Consider the following 21014-nt stretch of genomic DNA (forward strand, 5'->3'; position numbering starts at 1 on the left):
AACCACGAAACACGTGTTCAATGAAATATTTTTAAGAGTCTGAATTTCAAATTTTACAGAGGTTACGGCTGTTCGTGCGTCTTACCACAGTCAGTGGGAACATCTCCTTTTATATATATAGATTACCAGTTCAGTTTATTTTTCAATTTTCTATTTTAAAAAAAATTAAACACTACTAAAACAAAATTAGATTATGGGACAACATGAAATATTTATCACTACGAATTTAAAGTTCCAATTAAGTAGTAACGGAAAAATAAACGAATTATATAGTAACACCGCATATTTTCATATATACATTTGTGTATAAAATATTATAGACAAAAACAAAATAATTTACCATTGCAATATTGCCTCTTTTGGTCGCAAGTAAAAATCAGTGCCCTGCCAGAGGAATATAAATGAGCCTATAAGGTATCCCATAGAGAACAAGTTGACACGATTGGTACCCGTCATGAACATGATGGCAAGCGTCACCCATAACATGCCCAGAAACACCATACGCTTTATTACGTCCAGCCAAGATCTGTCAATAGAAGAACAATAAGTCGAAATTCTCCGTAAAATTATACATGAATTAAAATTTGGAAGGATTACAAAAATTTAAAATTAAAACATTTAACAAAGTACGATATAGGAATTACACACAAGATTAAATTCTTGTATATAAAAAAATACTTTATACTAAATAATTTCAAATGGATAATTAATAGCTCACCCAACGTATCCCAAGAAATCGGGAACGGGATTGACAAAGTTTGGTGTTTCCCAATCTTTTCCAATATTCTCACTATTAGAACCTCCCGGGTATTCATCTCCTTGTGTTTTCTCTACGCGGAACACCCTTAACTGTCTCGCCGCAAATAATAGAAGGAAGAAGTCGAAAATGAGCTTCACAGCGTGCGGTGGCTCGTCGTTGTAGGGGAGGAACAGCCAGTTTCGCACATGTTTCATTTGCTGCAATATAAAAGAAAATGGTCATGTTATAGGCGTGATTGTACCGGAAGTTAACCGGAACGAAGTATGTGTGCTCTCATTTTAAGACATATGAGAACATATGAAAAAACTTTAACAGACTGAGATCGGACCGAGGTCGCCCTCAACCTACCTCGGAGCCCCCACTCCACGGATAATCAATACACAAAAGAGGTATGAAGCCCACGGCCAGCATGTATTGCAGCGGCACCAGCACCGTGACGCAGGCGGTGAAGGCGGGCCACAGCGCGGCCGCGCGCGCTCGCCGCGCCGCCGTCAGTGCTAGCAGCCAGCCCGCGTATATGACGGCATAAACGTCCATGCGCGAACCGATCACACCCATCAGGCAGATTAGGGAGATCTAGTAGATTTACAAAACAGTAAGTACTATTTTCTCGATATGAAATATAGTAATCATTCTTTCTTGGGAGGTAATATTTTTATTATATTTTACTTTCGTATAAGGCTTGAATAAGTTGATAATTCGACTTATACACGCATTATATGTAGAGACCGTAGTGTTTAGCACTACTTTCTCTCTGACTACCCCGCTAGGGATAAAGCGTGAAGCTAAGTTAATACATTTGGATGCAATTTTTTATCATAATAATCTACTTAGTATTTTTAATAAGAGAATTATTTATCATTTCACAATATTAGGTTGTTCGCCAAATGGGCCTACTTATTCATTTGTACCTTCAAATAATGCAACATCCATGCTTATTATAACTAAAAGATAATTTTTAGAATCAAGTTCTCATGTCAATATTTCCGTACCCCATTATTTACCTAATTCTGGAGGCATAGCGTGTTAAATGGCGGATCTCAACGCCACGCTTTGCCTTGTTACGAGAGCGTTATACATAAAAATCAAATGTACAAAACATAGTTTTATTATTAAAGCAACCATTAGAACAAAGAAATCATCAAAATAAGTATTGGACAAAAGATTGATATTGTAGCAGAGTAGCTAAAGTTGGTAAAATATATGAAAATAAAAAATATAAAAAAAATACAAAAAATTTATTACCTCAACACCAAATTTGTAAAAACCATAATTTAGAAAATATTTAATACAGTGCATCATATCTGTGTCTGCTTCTTTGCGGGTTATTTCAGGGAACATAATTTTCTCTTTGTTATTTGGTAAACGGCCCATTGCCCTAAAAGGTATATACACACATAAAAAAATAAAAATACAGTGTGTATATGAGAAACAAAATTTTTGTATGGAGTTTGCACTTCACTTCTAATGTAGAGCCAGTGCGATGATTAACAACCTGTTATTAAAAAAAATATTTTTTATTTAACTAAAGATATCCTAATACATAATATTTTACTTACCGTATAGCTTGTTGGCGGTATGTAACCAAGGAATAGAAAGTGAAGACTGCAATGAGCCCAATATAGCCTTTAAGCACGGCTACTAAGGGAGTAGCTCGAGTCGCTTTACGGAACCCTACCCATTCAGCATTGTTGTATGTTGTTGTGTTTAATGTGTTATTTTCTCCCGTCTATGAAAATAAGTGATCAATTTATTAAAGGTTTTAGAGATCAGTCGTGGCGCAGAGGCACAAGCGTAAGACTGTAAACGCTACAGATTGTGGGTTCGATTCCCACTTGAAGAAGTTATGGTTAATTCGCTCTGGTTCCGAGGCAAAGGGCGGCGTTAATATCTGCCACTCAAGACACAATGCCTCCAAAAATGCGGTGGAATTTATTACACAAGTAAACTCTTATAATCTTAATTAAATAAGTAAACTCTTACCTTAGTACAATTAACTTCAAAATAGGAATGTTTGATATATTCTATTTGATAAACCATCTTGGCCATGAAATATACACTTATTAGGGTAGATATTAAGAGTACGCAGATCCGCTGTCTTTGCGCACTTAGCCATAGTGCAGGTGCTATTAATAGCATTATGGGGACGTGCATTGCGCAAACCTATAAAGAAGAATATAAACATATTTAAATCGGACGAAGTCTAGACTAGATTCCCTCTGTTGACTCTGCTATGCGGGTTACAGTGTGAAGTGAAAAAAAAAACATTTTTCATAAATAATTTTAGCAATTGTTTTGTACAGTATAGTAATATTTTAAATAGTGTTGTTTTTGTATAAGATAATGATACATTTTGTTACATGTTCGTTTAACATGAGCAAGACCATTATATACTAAAATCATTAATAGGAATTACTTTTTTTACAGACTCACACAGATATTTAATGTTCCTTTTACTTGACAAATTAATTATTAAATTATTTTTATCTGCATTATTATGCAGCGTTCTATCGCACAATCTAGTCTTCTTCTTCCTCCTGGCATTAATCCCAGCTGTTACTAGGGTCTGTCTTCCTACTCAACTTACTGCACTTTGCACGGTCTTTTGCGTTATCGCACAATCTAGTCTGTGTTATAACAAATAAATAATAGGTTTTATTAAAAAATAATAATAATAATACTCACATTGAAAACACACAGCAGCATGAGTGACAAAAATATAATCTTAATAAGATGTATATCCAGTAAAATAAAGGCATTATCAGTCCAGTCACCCAATCTACGTCGTAAAATGCTGTATTTCTGTACTATAAACGCACGTAGTGCGGAAAATGTGGACGCGCGTTCGGTCACCGTGGGAGCGTACGACCGGCTACGGGATGATTTCCTGTATACATATTTATAAGGTTATTGAATAGTTTTTTGAAAGGTTATTCCACACTAAGTATTTAAAAATATGTTTAGAAAACGTATTAAAGATTTATGTAGCGCGATACGAACACGCATTTCTTGGAAATCGTCAAAGTATTCTGACCACTAAGCGAAAGGTTCTTATCAAGCTACATCGATGACACCACACCATAAATAGGTTGTAACAGTTGTAAAAGGATTCTGACATAACAGCAGTTATAGAGTGTCTTGTAAAAAAGATAAACATAAAATAAATAGTAATAATACCTATACATAGAGCGTCTGGCGGCAGTGTTGAATGATGACGTGCCTATAGACTGCTCTGCCTCGGTTTCACTCTCCGAGTGCTGTTCCTGCCGTCCCTCGAGCGGCAATGGAGGTAACTGTAGCATAAGAGAAAACATTTATTTACTTTATGGAAAGATAAACGAGCGTACGCGTCACCTGATGGTAAGTTATCACCGCCGCCCATGGCCCGGCCGTTAAGGTTGAGATTTTTTGATTTTTTTTTGCAGACAGTCAATCAGGAAACAGAAAGTGGCTCAACGACTACTTTCGAATTAAATAATCGAATCACCGAAGCTTTAATAGTGACAGTTCCACTCTGTGGAGTAACAACATGGAACTGTCTCTCTGTTGCATTGTACTAATTGAGGCAGTGATTTGTAATTTATTCTTAGTGTAAAGGTGGTGGCTAGTGATAAGTAATATAATAGTATGTGATTATAAATGTGCATTATATTATAGCAGGGTATTATATTATAGTTGGATTTGGATGTGTTAAGCAGCGAAGGCGGCTTAATAAATTAAGACCTCATAATAAATATAGAATTAGTAAAAAATAATAAAAGTTTTACTTACATCATCTTTCATAGTAGAAGCGCCACCTTGACTAGGCCTGGTAGATTCTGCCTCTCTTGCAATACTATTTGTTCTGTAAAATATTTAATTATTAAGACTTTAAAAAATGTAAAATTAAAACAGAATATTAAGAAAGTATTTTACTATTAATCATTTTATGAATAAAATATTAATCCTATCCTATATCTTATAAAACAAAGTCGCTTTTCGTGTCTGTCTGAACTTTCTACCTCTTCTTCTTCTAAACCACTCAACGGTTTTTGATGCGGTTTTCACCATTAGGTCGAGTATTTCTCAGGGAAGGTTTATATATAGTTTATTATTTGTACATTCTTATGTAAGTTAACATAAATACGATAAATGTGTATAAAGTCCTACCCGTTGAGACACTTTCGCGCATGCGCTGCTTTAATGGTAAGTACTACATGAAAATAATGTACTGGAGTATTGTTCCTCTCAATAAGATCTACAAAAAAGTCCGCGACAGCATATCCGTATCTTTTAAGAATAACGTGTAGTGATCATATTTCTGTCTAAAAATTGTAATTTCAATATATTTTTTATTGTGACGGATATTTTTCCATAATGGTATTAATCCTTATCCTTTAAAATTTATAATTTTCTACGTTAAACGAAGATAAAATTTGCTTTTTACACTATTTCAAAATTGCGAATAGTTTTAAAGAAAAACGCATTTAATTGTTGACACATCCCGCCGTTGACACATCAGCTGTATGTTACTCAAGTTTCACTTATCCCTCAGCATATAATTGGAAAATCCTTATTGAAACTACGAAAATGCGGGTTGTATTAGGGTTTAATTAATTTTCATATTATCTTAAGTGCTTTGCAAACACACATTATATGAATAATCCAGTAGTAAAAGCGGGCGAAGCCGGAAGAGGGTCGCTAGTATAATATAATTTTAGGATTTTGAAATGGTCTCCGATTTCACTTTTTTATTATTTTTTAAAGCTTTATGCTTTACACTGCATGTTAAGAGAACCTTGTTTCAAGATACATTTGATTTTCCGCTTTCCGTTTGTATTCAAAGAATTTATAGTCAAACGAAGTTGTTTCATTGCGCTTGATACCCTCTATTTTTATATCGCTGCATAAAAATCTTTAATTGCAATATAACCCACCTCGTCTTCGGATCGGACAGCGCCATGAAGTCCTTGTGGAAGTAATGCACCTGCATTATCGTTATTATTAGAAATAATGTAGGCGTTAACAGTTTCACGAACAAATCTGCTGGGTGATATGGTTCTAAGCCCAAGTCATGTTGTCTAAAAAAACCAAAAAAAAGTAAAAAAAAATGTCATTTGCTGTGACTAATTCAAAGAATTATATTTTTCTAATGTTCTTACAATCTTTCGTTTATCATGAGGTAAGTCTCTATTGTTTTGGAGAAATTGTCAAATTGATATATGTAAATTAGTATAAGATTTATCATTGAATAGATGATTACGGTTATCCAGAAGACGTACATCAATCGTCTCCACCAGTACCAACTTATCTGAAAAAGTTTTATTTCATTATTATTTTACACTTGGCACATATGTATACGAAAAAGTTTTTACAAATAAACAGTCATTTTTTAAGTCATATAACTAAGAAGACTTCAAATGTACAATAACAGTCAAAAATTGTAATTAGCTATGAGTCATTTTGATGTTTTTAAAATAAAGTACTTACATAGGTACTATTGTTTACTTTAGCCATTAATTTTGTCTAACAATGAACACATTGTATGAGCTGATCTTAAGCTTTGATTTTCCCATACATTCAAGTATATATTAATTATTCTTAAGAATCATACAGAAGATATATACATGGATATATATTTATGTTACTCATCAGAAAACTTTTAACGGAGTGTCTTAACACTAGGTTCCCTCTGCCTACCCTGCCGTATGCGGGATACAGCGTGAAGCTGACTTATTATTTTTAACATTATAAAGCATATATTCAAAATAACTTTTACTCACCTGGAACATAAGTATAAAGAACAGGAACAAAAACATATAAATGATGCGGAATATAGTCATTCGGTCCCCCGTGATGCCTATTACAAACAGCATGATGACCACTACGTATATCCAATAGCGGGCGCAGGCGGCACGTAGCCATTCTCCCAAGGCAACTAGGAGACGAGATCGGCCTTCTTCTTCACGGGCACCTTCACCTACCGCTGGAATTATCATTTGTTCATTTTTTTTAGTCTTTTTAAATATTTTTTTGTATTGTACATAAAACATGTGAGAAATCTCATATTGTGTGTGAGTCATTCTGCTAATTACAGCTTAAATAACAAAAATAGAAATAAAATGTTTTAAAAGTATATGTATATCTCATGAGGAGCGACAAATAGATTCAACGTAATGCATAATATACGTATTTATAAATATTGCAAAATTTCAATGGAATTGATATTTTGTTAACCAAAGGTAATTTGGTGCGTGATTATAATAATTATTATTAATTTGACGTGCGAAAAAAGTTAAAAATATAAAGTAGATATTATAGACTAAATAAAAACATGGAATAACTAATAAGATCAAAATATATCAATGTAATTGAATTAAAAACAAAATATATTAATCTGTAAATATAATTTACCACTGGCCAAACCTTTGCAAACATGCGGAACACAATATTTAAAAATATGAATACAAAATCTTTTTTAAATTTAATTTAATAATTATCAATGATAACATGAAATTACATAAATAAATAGACAACACAAAATATCCTACCGCTAGCCGCAGTAGACACGGTGAGTTGCAACGGCGCGGCCATGTCCGTAATAACAGCAGATTGGCGTCGCTCGCGCATCTCCTGCACGCGCTGACGCAGCGTCACCCAGAACATGCACGTGAACAGGGACTTTATGAGCAGCGGTACGCAGGGCTCCCCGGTCGGCCGGCCTAAGCCTATTTGACGGAGGTTCACTTCCTGTAAAATTATGCAATGATTAAAAGATTAAAAAAACTACAATACTACAAATTTGTTTTATGTCTCTTCAAATTTAATCTTATTATAAGCAACATTTGATTAAAATAATTTTACATTCGGCTAAGTTAAAAGGAGTCAATTCCGTCTAAAGTGCCGTACTTTAATTGTGTAACTGTTAAAAACCTTAATGGACAGATATCTTAAAATTAACGATACAGTATTTGTTCATCTTCGGAGGCCTTTGTCGAAAGACAAGCTGTTTCACACAAATATTTAGTTGCCGATGAATAAACAAAAAAAAAACGAACAAATAAAATAAAATTAATTAGATTATTATTATTGAAAATATTGATATTGATTATTAAAAATCAATTTAGTTTATAGAAAAGGCAAGTTACATATTAATTGTAAAGAACAGCAATAAAGGCTATTTTATTTATTTATTTTATTATTTGTTCATCTTCCGAATGACTCGTGTTCCTTCCAATCATTATATTGAATTACTTGACTTGTGCGGTTTGAAACGTTGATACCTCACTCCCTACTCACATTTGCAAGATATCTTAATGATAACAAATAATTATATTAGATACTTACTAAATAGTAAGTATCTATATATATATATGTATCATATAAATATATGTACGTCAGATTCATGTATAAAAAAAAAAAACAAAAATATATTCATTTTAGATTCAGTTTTTCTTTAACTCTCTGTGAAGCAATCGAGCACCCTAGTTTAAGCTAGTACTTGTATCAGGATACATCATCTATATATATAAAATCGAAAGGTCACTCACTCATCACGAAATCTCAGAAACTACAAGTGCTAGGAATCTCAAATTTTGCATAGGAGTTACTTATAGAACGTAGGTGCTCGCTAAGACGGGAATTTGCAATATTCGACTTCTAAGGGGTTGTTTTTGGGGTCGAAAGTTTGTATGAAACTTCCTTACAACAAATGCTAGGAGTCTCAAATTTTGTTTAGACGTCACTAGGACGTAGTCATGGAGACAGAGATTAATAATAACATAGTTCACACGGGTGTAACCGCGAGCGGGTCGCTAGTATGTGTATATATGAATAAGAATATTTGCCATCAAAACGAACAGCTAGTAGGTAGTGGATAAAATTCGTATTTACTCCACTGGGTTATAGAAATAAGTACTTACAGTGATATTCGATGGCAGTTCACTTTCCGTAAGATTCATGCCGTATATGTATTGTGCGATGAGCAGCAACATCGCGTAACATACTAATACAGGGCTTGTCTTCAGCATGAAGGAGCGTTGGTCCTGACACAACCATACTATGTTGGCCCACATCAAGAACACGAATGTCAGCCACGAATGGAACATTATGCTCCATGCCATCATTGTAATTGTGGTCGCTATGTAGGAAGACCTGAAGACGAAAGATTTTTTTGACTTACATATATTCGTAATCAATCTTATATCAACATTACATTTTTAATTATTACTTACCTAACTAATACTTGAAAGAAATCTACAATAGCTGCCAAAATATCATCCATTAGAGTTGGCTCTTCTTCTATTTCTAGAATCGATTCTGCAAAGTAGTATTTTTAATATGGCAGGTAACATTATTTAGAAATACATATATGATTCATACATACTTTTTACGTCCTCATACTTTAGGTAGAGTGCCATAAAAGTAGAATTAAGCTACCTACTTATAGTAAGGAGGACATTAATAGCAAGAGAAAAAATATGTTACCTTCATCAGGTACAACAACTGAGCCAGTAGAGTCTTGATGTAACTGCCGCGTGACCGAGCCTCCACGGACACTCGACCAACGCTTGCTTGGGCTCATATTTCGTAAAAGCTAAAAAATTACAATACTATAGTTTAGGAATGGTGTTTATTACAGAAACAAATATTGTTAAGTATTGTCATTCAATTTATTTATTTTTTCCATATCTTTTATCTTATTTTAATAAAATTCTTAATCTACCTGCACATAATGAGGACGAAGAGCTGTATAGCCGCACCATACAATTATAATATTTATAGATATTTTTTTCTCATCTTTTTAATACAAGCTAATGTAGTTAGTAAAGTGTAAATCTTATAAATAATCCAACACACACAATGAAAATAGTGCATATGTATGAAAAAAATATTCCTGTGAACACAAAAAGCTAGCGAGATGCAAATATTAATTTCATAATATCTCATCAAAAAGACAAAAATTAAGCAAATATTGTTTTAAAATAATATTAAAATACCTACAGGATCATTCTCATCGGCGTTCCCACGAAGTGCTTTTGAATTTATGTACGAATATGCAACCTACAAAAGAACGAAAGCAGGTTGCAAAAAATAATAGAAACATTATGATGCAAGTAATTGTCTACAATATATATCTATTTACATGTTAACACAAGCGTCCATGCAATCAAATGTGAAATTAGTAATCAAATTCTGTTATTTTTCTACGATATTAGAGGAATATATACATCCTACACATAAATTAATTTAATCGAACACTTATAACGAATTAAATATATTTAATAGCAATAATTCAATGTCTATTATATCCTTTTTAACATTAAGTCAATAATTATCTTTAACCGATTAAAAGAACTTGTATGTAGGAAGTTTTAATATACAAGATTTACACCGATCGAGTAGACCCACTATTTTCTAAATATAGTTAGTTCTAACTAAAATTTACTATGGCCGCTATTTACAATATCTACAGATGACCCACAAACATATTCGTACTGTTCATGTTTGAATAACAATATAGAGTTGGTGTAATAAGCTCAGTGATATATTTTAAATAATTTACATTTACAGTTCGCATATGAGCATGGAAAACATCACAATGTACGTATGTGTGCCAAAATATATTGAAAACTAGTGAAGGTAGTGCAGTATCGGTGGGCCGGCTTACGCGAACTTTCTTCGTGGCGCTCTTCCATTTGTCCCGCGGCGCGTGTCTTCTGTGGAACGACACACCTCTCACCAGCGAACCGTTCACTTTACCAGCTTCGAGACCGGTTAAAGCACTCTTTTTCTTCGCCTATCCGACCCGTTAGCAAAATTTATAAATTGCAAGTGTATTCGAACTACTCAATAGCACTAGACCGGCATAAGTCTACGGCGTTAGTCATGGTCATGTCCAATATTAAAAAAGCAAGTCCATATTAGTTGGAATAATGATATTAATTAAATTTTCATTCATCATAATGAATTAAACACGCATGCATACACACCTTAGGTTTGAAGAGTTCCCGCGTTTCAATTGCGAGGAAAAAGTATGAGAAGAGTATAACTAAAGGGCTAGCTAAAGTTGCCCACATATGATCATCCGTTACTTCATATGAAAAATTCGATGTATCTGTTTCGTTTAGAATTACCAATTTTGTGAGACCAAAATACCTGTGAATCAAATAATAAAAACATATAGTTCATTCCAACATTAAATAAATAATAAAATATTTTTTGTCTAAAATTATATGTTCTCTACGTGAAATGATTACCTGGCCATATCAGTATCGGGAGGGAAAATATCTATAATCCACGTGCACTGGTATACAAGGAGTACTGCTATGTGAATTCCCATAATCGCCATAATACAACGACTCACTACTGCAAAACCTTTTTCAAGCGGCCTACCAACGGCCCATGCTGTGGCAGTTCCCATAAACACCAAAAAATAAATTCCTGAAGTGACACTAGGACGCATAATGCCAGAAAACATTAACAAAAACAACGCTATGTACTTTCCTGCAAAACAACGTGTATAATTACGTACATAACATTAATTATTTTAGAATAGTCATTTTATTTTTGTAAGCCTGTAAGCGAAATTTATTAGGCAGTAGTAACAGGCGGTTGAATCAAAATTAAATATATTATTCCAATACCTGCACTAGTAAGGAGAGGAAACTTTTGATACTTTGAATCTTTTCTCACAATTTCCTCGTTAGGTGAGCCAGTAAGCAACATACGAACTAATAAATAAACCAGCAAGGATGTACCCATTACAACCAACTGAAAACAAGTTACAAAGTATTTAAATAAAAATTAAATTAATTACATAGATGAATCTTAATTTTCAAAGGTTGTTTTTTTATGATAATTCACCTCAGGTGCCAGATAATGCACCGCCATGAGAGGATCGATCCCTGCATAAGAAACAAGTCCAAGGTTGTATCCTATCGTTTGTATGATCGGATAGTTCTCTAGAAGCGAGCCGTACGGCGCAAAGCCTGCCAACACGCTGTGCCATGCTGCGTGGACTAACAAAAGCAATGTTGATACCACAAGGTTGAGTTGTAGATATCTCCCTCGGAAACCTGGTAAAAATCATATTTTAAGTTATAAGGTTATTGGAAAAAACAAAGATCTGTCTTACTTAAGAGAAGAATACTTTTTCTTTTATTATCTAATCTATACTAATCTATACTAATATAATAAAGCGGAAGAGTTTGTTTGTTTGTTTGTTTGTTTGTTTGTTTGAACGCTAAGATCTCTGGATCTACTGATCCGATTTACATTGTTTTTGTTTTGTACGAAAGCTGCATTCTTCAGAAGTGCTATAGGCTATATAACATTACATTATACATATAAATTAATATATTTTAAAGTACTTTCTAATTTGACATGCAATTTATTCTGCCATGTTAATAACAACCGTCGCGTCGCTACGCAACCGTTACCGCGACATTTTGATATTCATTCTTATGAAAATAAATATAATAGTCACTTTTAGCATTTTATCTAGATTGAAATTATAGTTTACTGTATAACATTCTAATAAATAATTAAGGAGATGTCACTGATTCGCAATGACCCAGCCTTCGGGCGGCACAGTATGAGTATGACCGACGCGAACGGGCAGATGACGTTGACGGTTTTATAAATTTTCATACATTTTCGAACTATTGTTAATTTTTGTGTAAATATTTGCTGTTTATAATAAATTTAAACTACACTTTGATTCTCTTCTTATTTTATTTGATATTGCCCGCTAAAATTATCCTATTTAATATAGAAAAATGTTTAGTTATTGCATAGAGTCGATATCTATGTACGCGTGCACGGAAAACTTAAGGTACTTTTTCTATTATTAAGAATATCTATTCTTTAGTTACTTTTAATGCTTTTGTTGGTTCATTTCAATAACTCAGATATTTTTTTCTAATAATACGTCTCTGTTTATTATTCTTTTCGATTATTTAAGCTTATATTTTCTTACTAATTCTATTGAAAATTGAAAAAAAATCCATGAATATATTTAATAAATATTTTTATAGTTGAAGCAGGCGTAGCCGCGTCCGGGTCCGCTAGTCTTTTTAATATAATAAAGCGGAAGAGTTTGTTTGTTTGTTTGTTTGTTTGTTTGAACGCCAAGATCTCTGGATCTACTGGATCGATTTACTTTGTTTTTGTTTTGTATGAAAGCTGCATTCTTCAGAAGTGCTATAGGCTATATAACATTACATTACAAATATATACTAATAAATTAAAATACTTTCTAATTTGACATGCAATTTATTCTGCCATGTTAATAACAACCGTCGTCGCTACGCGACCGCGTTCGTTACCGCGTCATTTTGATATTCATCCTTATGAAAATAAATATAATAGTCACTTTTAGCATTTCATCTAGATTGAAATTATATTTCTATAGAAATTATATTCTTATATTTCAAGCAGGCGAAGCCGCGTCCGGGTCCGCTAGTTATTTATATTTTATTCGAAAGGTGTGTTATAAAAAAATAGCATTTCAAACAGTAGTTCCGTATATATAAAATATTAAGAATAATAAACATATCAATTATTACATTCACACCTGTAATACTAGTCAGAGCATTATTTCAGAAGTTTTTATTAAACAAATAAATCTGTTGCTACGAAAAAAAATATAGACTTCCCCACACAGGTAAATAAATGTTGTTTTCTAAGTGTTAGTGTAAAATAGGCTAAGAAAAATATATTCGGTAGCGTAAACAAAGAATTTATAGTTACATCTAATTTATTTACTCACCTCGAAATGTTTTGGAATCTGGAGCTTGTGGAAACGGGGCAATCAGGTATAGGAGCAGATATATCAGTGACAGCCCAAATGGTCGTAAAGCAATACCTATAAAAAACCAAAACTGGAACTTAAAATATATATTTCTTAATATTTTTTTGAGACCAGTCGTAACTCGTAGGGCAGTGCAGCCTCTAGTATATGTGTATTATCTATGGCGCAGTGACACGAAGTCTGACTGTCAACGCGACTAGTTGAGGGTTCCATCTCCACTCGAGGAAATGAAATAATATTTAAATAAAAAATTATATTTTAATTTATATTTCTATTTCTTCGCTCTGGTGTCCAAACAAATCGCGGCGTTAAGTTCTGCCACTCAAGGCATCCAAAATTCGGCGTAAAGTGGGGAACGGAGTGTCGTAACACTACGTTCCCTCTGCGTACCCTGCTGTATGTGGGATTACAGTGTAAAGACTATTTATTTTTTATTTAAAATAATTTTATTTACAATACATAAATAAAATTTTTGTAAGCCATATGCATTTCGCTATCATGGCGAAGTAGGGCTGATATCAGAGTAAATGATAACCTCATATCAATGATTATAACGTTATAACGTATTTTTTATACTAAACTAAATTCGCAAGTGTTAATAATCCTAAATGCAATGACTTTTGGCATTAGGTACATTCAACACAGAACGTACAAAAATATACTTGTTTATTTGGAAAAGATCACTGATTAATTTACGATGTTTATAAATGAAGAAATGTAGAAAACATAAACACTACCAGATTTCACAGAGATCGTTTAACACTCACTCAATAGGCCCAACGATGTATTGTTTTGTTATGGCCCTTAAATATTTCTTAGCACAAATAAATTGTATACGTTAACACTTATATTTATTCTATATTAATATAAACAAAATATTTTACGTTAAAAGATGAAGCATGACTATGTAATAATAAAATATATAATGACATATAGATTTTCTTTTTAAGTCTTAAACAGTACAATATGTAAATATATAATTATTTTTATTATTTTGAATTATTGTTTTTCATTTCCGAGCCTGTAAGAAAAATATGCAAAGTTTTCATTGTGTATACTTATTTATATCATGAGTATAAACATACGTATACGTTAAATCAAATTTATATACGCCGAATCTATAATAAATACACATACTGTCTTAAAAAAATAGTATATTTTATACATGTGGCTAAATACTTTTTAAAAAACATAAAGTGTTCGCTTTCAGCAACAGTTTTTATTACATTTTATTGCTTTTTTCTAAAGTAAATCTTACCACATTCAATAAATTTCTTTTATTTATTTCTTACTCGGTTATATGTAATTTACAGTAGCTTAGCTAGACCTTTATTTCATATTATTTTACTATCATTGGCAATATTATGAAATTATTTTGCCCATATAAGTCACAAATAATAAATATTCTCATCAATTTAAGAATTTCTATCATAAGATAACATAACCAAAACAAATAAAAGCACCTACTAGATATAAAGTAGTATTAAGTATAAAAGCTTATTAAATTTTCACTATGATAGTAGTACATTTAGAAAGCAGGTTTGTGTTATGCACACATTCTAACGGCCTATATTTTATTACTTTCATATAAAAATTTATGAACACAATACTCATTTGCAAGTTGTTCGTAGCCTGGTCTCATAGCGTCAGCCGGAAAATGCCAAAGTAACATTTACTTGTGGTGTTCTTCGAAGGGCATATTATACCTACTCATATAAAAATGTCGTACCCACATACAAATTTCGGACGTCTGAAATTGTTATTTTAATACTACTTAAATACTTTCATCCAAAATGCTAAAATTTGTTATTGACTGATTAATTATTATTAAGTGGAACTCCTTTGATCTTTGATATAACGAACGAAATGAATGAACCATTAAAATTTTGTTCACGAGAAAAGTGATTCATCAATATTTGCAAAGAAGCTACTATAAACATAATACTTAACTTGTATACATATCCCGACAATAATTAATTGTTGTAGATCCAAATGAGAGAACTATGAGAGTTTGGAGGGAAGGAAAAGAATATATTTTTTTAATTTAAATTTTATATTTATAATATCTTTTTGGAAATTGTTATAAAGTAAAAAGTGGGCACATTTTCTATTTCGTTTATAAAAATGAGGAGGAAATGGCTTTTAGTGTTGATCTATATATTACTATACCCTATTCGCGAAGGCGTGAGATAAAAGATAAAGAAATAAAAAAAAAGTAATTTTTTATATTTTATAACATGACTATGTCTGGGCCAAATTAAATAGAAATTAAAAAGTTACATAAAAGTTTTAGAAATATTATTTTTTTGTTTCTCATGCCGAAATGAATAGTGATTCGGGACGGATAGACTCTCTATGCGTCCCGAATCACCGATACGATGTCCGAAGATAAATACAAACATCAATTCCCAGCCTGTATTTGGAAGTGGGTCGAACATATTTACGTCAATACCTAACACGGAACTAGGTATATAAAAATAGATAAAAGTAAAGACTAATAATGGTACTTACTTTAGGTAAGTCAGTTCAACCTTTCGTTTTGTTCTCTGCGAATAAACTCAAACGCCATCTTGTGCAATTATATTGAATAAGTAAGTTGTTGTTGATAGGGTAATGGATAGCACTTTAGATTGTATGTAGTGCTATATTATTTTGAAAATAGCATTTAGGTACTTCAAATAATGTACGAATGTGAATATTATCTATACATATATGTATAAATCGGCAGATATTCACTGTATATAGGTATACACATATTATATCAACAATTGAATATTATTATTTTTCTGTGTAATATTTAATTTCAAATCTACAATGTACATAATAGAAATGGTGTCAATTTAGACGCGATAAGTCGTAAAAGGGGTAATGTCCCGGTTTCCACATCATGCAAGCCGTAGCGAGTGGGCACGAGTGCACGACTGTTAAACTAAAACGATAAAAACACATACACTGATACAACAAAATTTAAAGCATACCTTAATGAGGCACAGTTATTTCACATTTATTTGCTTCAAAATAATGCGCAAATAGTGGTTTTTTTATATAGGTACATATATCAATTCAAGATATAAAAGCGCCACACTAATTGAGAGTCGCTGTGGAAATAAAAAAATTAATGGTGTTTTACAATTTTTTTTTTTACGGTTGCTGAGTTGTTTAAAATTTATTAAGTTCATTAATTATGGTAATCATGGTACATGATTTAAATGTAGTGTTTTTGATTGCTTGCAACGTTCGTAGTTCGTAGTACCCGACTTCCGATAAATAGTTAGACAGAACGGAGCGCCAAACGCTACGGTCTCTACATACCTCTTTCGCTTCGTCCACTATCATCAACCTCTTCATACAGGTATGCCCTCCGGGGGGTCCTCATGCTTTCTACGTCACCTTCCCGTATCTTTGATACTGTGTTTTCGAAGGTCAACCGAGGTCTCCCCCTACCTCTCATACCACTCACTTTTACATCATAAATCTTTTACGCCATTCTTTCATCACTCATTCTTTCTGCGTGTTCTTCTTCATTCTCACCGTGACATCCTCGCTAGTACCTACCATTCTGTGTATCTCTTCATTGCGGATTCGATCAGCTACGTAATTTGTGCAGACTAAGTAATTATATTTACTCTAAATGTAAATAAATTGTGACTAATTTATCGCTTCCTTTTCGTCCATTTTATTAAGAATTTACATTATATTCCTTTATATGTTATTTATTACACCAGCACTACGCGTTAATTGTTATTGCGTCCTTTTTTAAAGGCAAAAAATATAGTAGCACTATGCGTGATGGAATCCATAACAACTGAGGGACGTACCTAGTACCTACATAATACATACATAAAAAAGTACCTAAATACAATACATGTTAAATTATACTTATTTGAAACAAAATGTACTTTAATGAGAGACTTCAATAATAATTAGAGTTGCGTTATTTGCTAGGTGTTCACTCAGTGATGAATTCGACATCACGATGAGATCATACTAAATGTAGGTTGCTAGTTAGCCGGTTGAACTGTGCTGTGACCTTGTGAATCACACTTCTGATAAGGTAACGTATTTGGTGCCCGAATACGCCTGCCATGCCAATCTTCTAATATTGTACATAATATGGTAATACATAACTTAACATATGTATATAGCGGCCATTGATTCTTGAATCGCATCTTACATGTTATTTCTTTTTTTCTTAGCTTTACTCTGTATCTTGTACATAGCAGGCAAAAGGACCTGGGAACTTAGTATTAAGACACTACCATTCTCCAATTTCCGCCAAATTCTGGAGGACATGCGTGTTTAGTGGCGAAGCTCAACGCCGCGCTTTGCCTCTATACCAAAGCAAGGAAATTAAAATATTAAATATTTCATTTCAGTGGGAATCAAACACATAACCTGTCGCGTTTATAGTCGCACTATTGTGCCCTTGCACCAGGACTGGCCTCGACTTGATTCATGATAAATATTTAACTATTTGCCAGCCATATTGTATTTACTTTTCTGTGTAATTAGTTAACCTAACTAAATTAATGAAACGAACCTCTCATTATACTTAAAAGCAAAGTGATCTATTTGCGTTTTATACAAAAGCGATATTGTAAGAGCAAAATAGATATAAGTACAACTTTTACTATTATTTAATTAATATACTTAATAATAATAATAAAAATATGTTATACATATCTCTAAAAACATGAAGTAGGTAGCTATTCGGAATAGTGAGTAACTTGCAGTTGCTAAACAAAAGATAATAGTAACACTTATCGAGTTGTCTGTAAGCACCTTATTATAAAATATGACTAAATCAAGTACATTGTATGTGTGTATTATTAGAAACTGTGAATCACTTTGCCATTATATTCCCATATGGCATTTAGGCAATAAAATTTACAACGCATTTTACAAAGCGATATGGAAGATGATATGAAATGTACTCAATCGCTTATACTGCATAATTTATTTAAAAAAACATATTTTATGTACGATATCGCTAATACTAAATCAGCTTCACGTTGTATCCCGCACAGCAGGGTAGGCAGAGGAAAATTTGTATTGAGGGTTATTAATATCCATACCTATATTATAAATTCGAAAGTAACTCTGTCTGTCTGTCTGTCTGTCTGTCTGTCTGTCTTTTACGCAATCATATAGAGATACTTGAGGGTCTCGGGATGAACATAGGATACTTTTTTTTTACATATTTATAATATTTTCGATATACACCAATATATTAAAATAATTAATTTGACATGCAATTTATTCCGCCATGTTAATAACAATCGTCGCTACGCGTTGCTAAGCAACGGCTTGCAAAGTTTGCTGTTTTAAGAAAACGTCACCCAAAATGAGTTTGCTTAATGCATACATGGCGCGCGCCGATATAGATTTGTATACATTAACAAAAATTAGATGATTTCTATAATTTGATATTCATTCTTATGAAAATAAATATAATAGTCACTTTTAGCATTTCATCTAGATGGAAGTTATAGTTTACTGTATAACATTCTAATAAATCATTAAGGAGATGTCACTGATTCCGAATGACCTAGCCTACGAGTGGTATAGTATGACCGAAGCGAACGGGCAGATGACTTTGATGGTTTTGTAAATTTTTATATATTTTCGAATTACTGTTAATTTTTATTTAATTATTTGCTGCTTATAATTAATTTATCTCAGTTCGGTTATCTATACCGATGTTATACACTTAAAATATCGTAATTTTAATCATTTGGGATTTTATTTAATATTATTCGCAAAAAATATTAATTATTTAATATAGAAAAATGTTTAGTACGCGCGCACGCCAAACTTTAGGTACTTTTTCTAATATTAAGAATTTCTTTTAGTTACTTTTACTTCTTTTGATTGTTAATTTCGGTTACTCAGATATTTTTTCTAATAATAAATCTCCACTTATTATTATTTTTTAACTTATTTTAATTATTTAGGCTTATATTTTCGCGGGCGTAGCCGCGTCCGGGCCCACTAGTAATCTATATATATAAAAGGACTTGTCCTCACTGACTGAGGTAAGACGCACGCACAGCCGTAACCGCTGTGCGTAGAAACGTGAAATTTGGACAGAAGTTTACTTTCGTAATCTGGACATCCACTAAGAAGGGATTTTGAAAAATTTTAACCCTAAAGGGGTGAAATAAGGGTTCAAAGTTTGTATAGAAAAAAAATTAAATCGGCACCGATTTTTATAAAATTTGAAATTTAGATTTTTTAAAGTATTTAATTGAACACGTGTTTCATGGTTTTCCAGAATTCACCCCTAAGAGTGCAAATAAGGGGTTGAAAGTTTGTATGGAAAAATCTTTAAATCACCACCGATTTTTATAAAATTTGAAATTTAGACTCTTAAAAATATTTCATAGAACACATGTTTCGTGGTTTATTAGAATTCACTCCTAAATAAAAAGGGTAGGGAGCCGAGGGAATATAGTGTTAAGACACTCCGTTCCCCACTTTCCGCCTATTTCTGGAGGCATTGCCTCACTCTGGTGTTTGCCTCAACACCAGAGCGAAGAAATAGAAATATAAACGTAAATAAATATTTCACTTCCTCGAGTGGGGTTCGAACCCACAACCGTCGCGTTACACTTACACCCTTGTGCCGCTGCACCACAACGGCCTTAATTCAAAGCCAATGAGAAAAAAACGAGTGGTATTTCAAGAGCAAATTTCAAAAGCGCGAATTATGATTATTATTTATCTCATTACGACACGAATTTTTTATGTAAAAAATAATTGATAGCAATAAATCTAAACTATTATAGAAAAAAAAATGTAATTAACTGTGGCTGTCATATCTTGTTTTAACAAATAAAATTAATTAATGTTTTTACCTTTTGTTGGTAATAAAGATAAATTAATTTATTTATAGGTAACCTTTAATTGATTTCTTTAGTTAATATTTTATTTATTACTATAAACAGATGTTAATAAAAGGCTTCATCGATTTACAAATGTAATAATAAGCAATTTTACTAATTTTATTGTAAAATACAACAATTAATAAAATATACTAAATATTATTTGTTAATAGCCATATCTTCTTCAATTGAAAAATGTTTAGCAAACAAACATCCTTAAGAATTACGACGGTATCAAAGGACTTCTTCCAAAGAGTAAAAGCAGCATAACAAAAATAAAGTTTATAGGGAAGGCATAAATTAGTTCCTAGTTGTAGATTGACGTGTCCTATAACTTATTTATATTGTTTATTAATGGCAAAAAGAAATAAGAAAATGTAGCCAATAATACTAGAAGAATATATGTACAAATGTACATGTACGACCCTATTTAGCAGTATTATAGACTAGGAATTTTATACGTATAATAACACTAAATGTAAATAGAGCGTTGCGTGATCTCCATTACGTTAAAAGCAAGGTGTAATAATTAATTCAACATATGGGTCCTGGAACAAGTAGAAGTTTCATGTTAAAC

The 21014-nt window shown here is 32.4% G+C and overlaps 1 protein-coding gene across 13 annotated transcripts in view; it reads right to left on the reverse strand.

Annotated features, from left to right (window-relative positions):
* Positions 1-21014, reverse strand: part of Piezo (piezo type mechanosensitive ion channel component) — a 41919-nt gene that overhangs the window by 17508 nt on the left and 3397 nt on the right. For 11 of the 13 annotated variants that reach the window (XM_085193624.1, XM_085193695.1, XM_085193633.1 and 8 more), the window contains exons 3-24: positions 13512-13607; positions 11606-11817; positions 11386-11512; positions 10999-11245; positions 10732-10897; positions 10410-10538; positions 9227-9335; positions 8974-9058; positions 8662-8893; positions 7291-7489; positions 6523-6725; positions 5902-6050; positions 5677-5820; positions 4532-4604; positions 3938-4053; positions 3446-3647; positions 2744-2923; positions 2320-2489; positions 2006-2138; positions 1109-1336; positions 719-957; positions 341-526 (exon numbers count right to left, since the gene is read on the reverse strand). In XM_085193624.1, the coding sequence (XP_085049750.1) occupies positions 341-526; positions 719-957; positions 1109-1336; positions 2006-2138; positions 2320-2489; positions 2744-2923; positions 3446-3647; positions 3938-4053; positions 4532-4604; positions 5677-5820; positions 5902-6050; positions 6523-6725; positions 7291-7489; positions 8662-8893; positions 8974-9058; positions 9227-9335; positions 10410-10538; positions 10732-10897; positions 10999-11245; positions 11386-11512; positions 11606-11817; positions 13512-13607 (3625 nt within the window). Of the gene's footprint in view, positions 1-340; positions 527-718; positions 958-1108; positions 1337-2005; positions 2139-2319; positions 2490-2743; positions 2924-3445; positions 3648-3937; positions 4054-4531; positions 4605-5676; positions 5821-5901; positions 6051-6522; positions 6726-7290; positions 7490-8661; positions 8894-8973; positions 9059-9226; positions 9336-9742; positions 9803-10409; positions 10539-10731; positions 10898-10998; positions 11246-11385; positions 11513-11605; positions 11818-13511; positions 13608-21014 lie in introns of all 13 variants that reach the window. The other 2 variants (XM_085193660.1, XM_085193668.1) reach the window with 2 other exon arrangements.

Source organism: Heliconius melpomene, chromosome 1 (genome assembly GCF_056956725.1).
Source record: "Heliconius melpomene rosina isolate 202511_hmr_F chromosome 1, ASM5695672v1, whole genome shotgun sequence".
In the NCBI taxonomy this organism is placed as follows: domain Eukaryota; kingdom Metazoa; phylum Arthropoda; class Insecta; order Lepidoptera; family Nymphalidae; genus Heliconius; species Heliconius melpomene.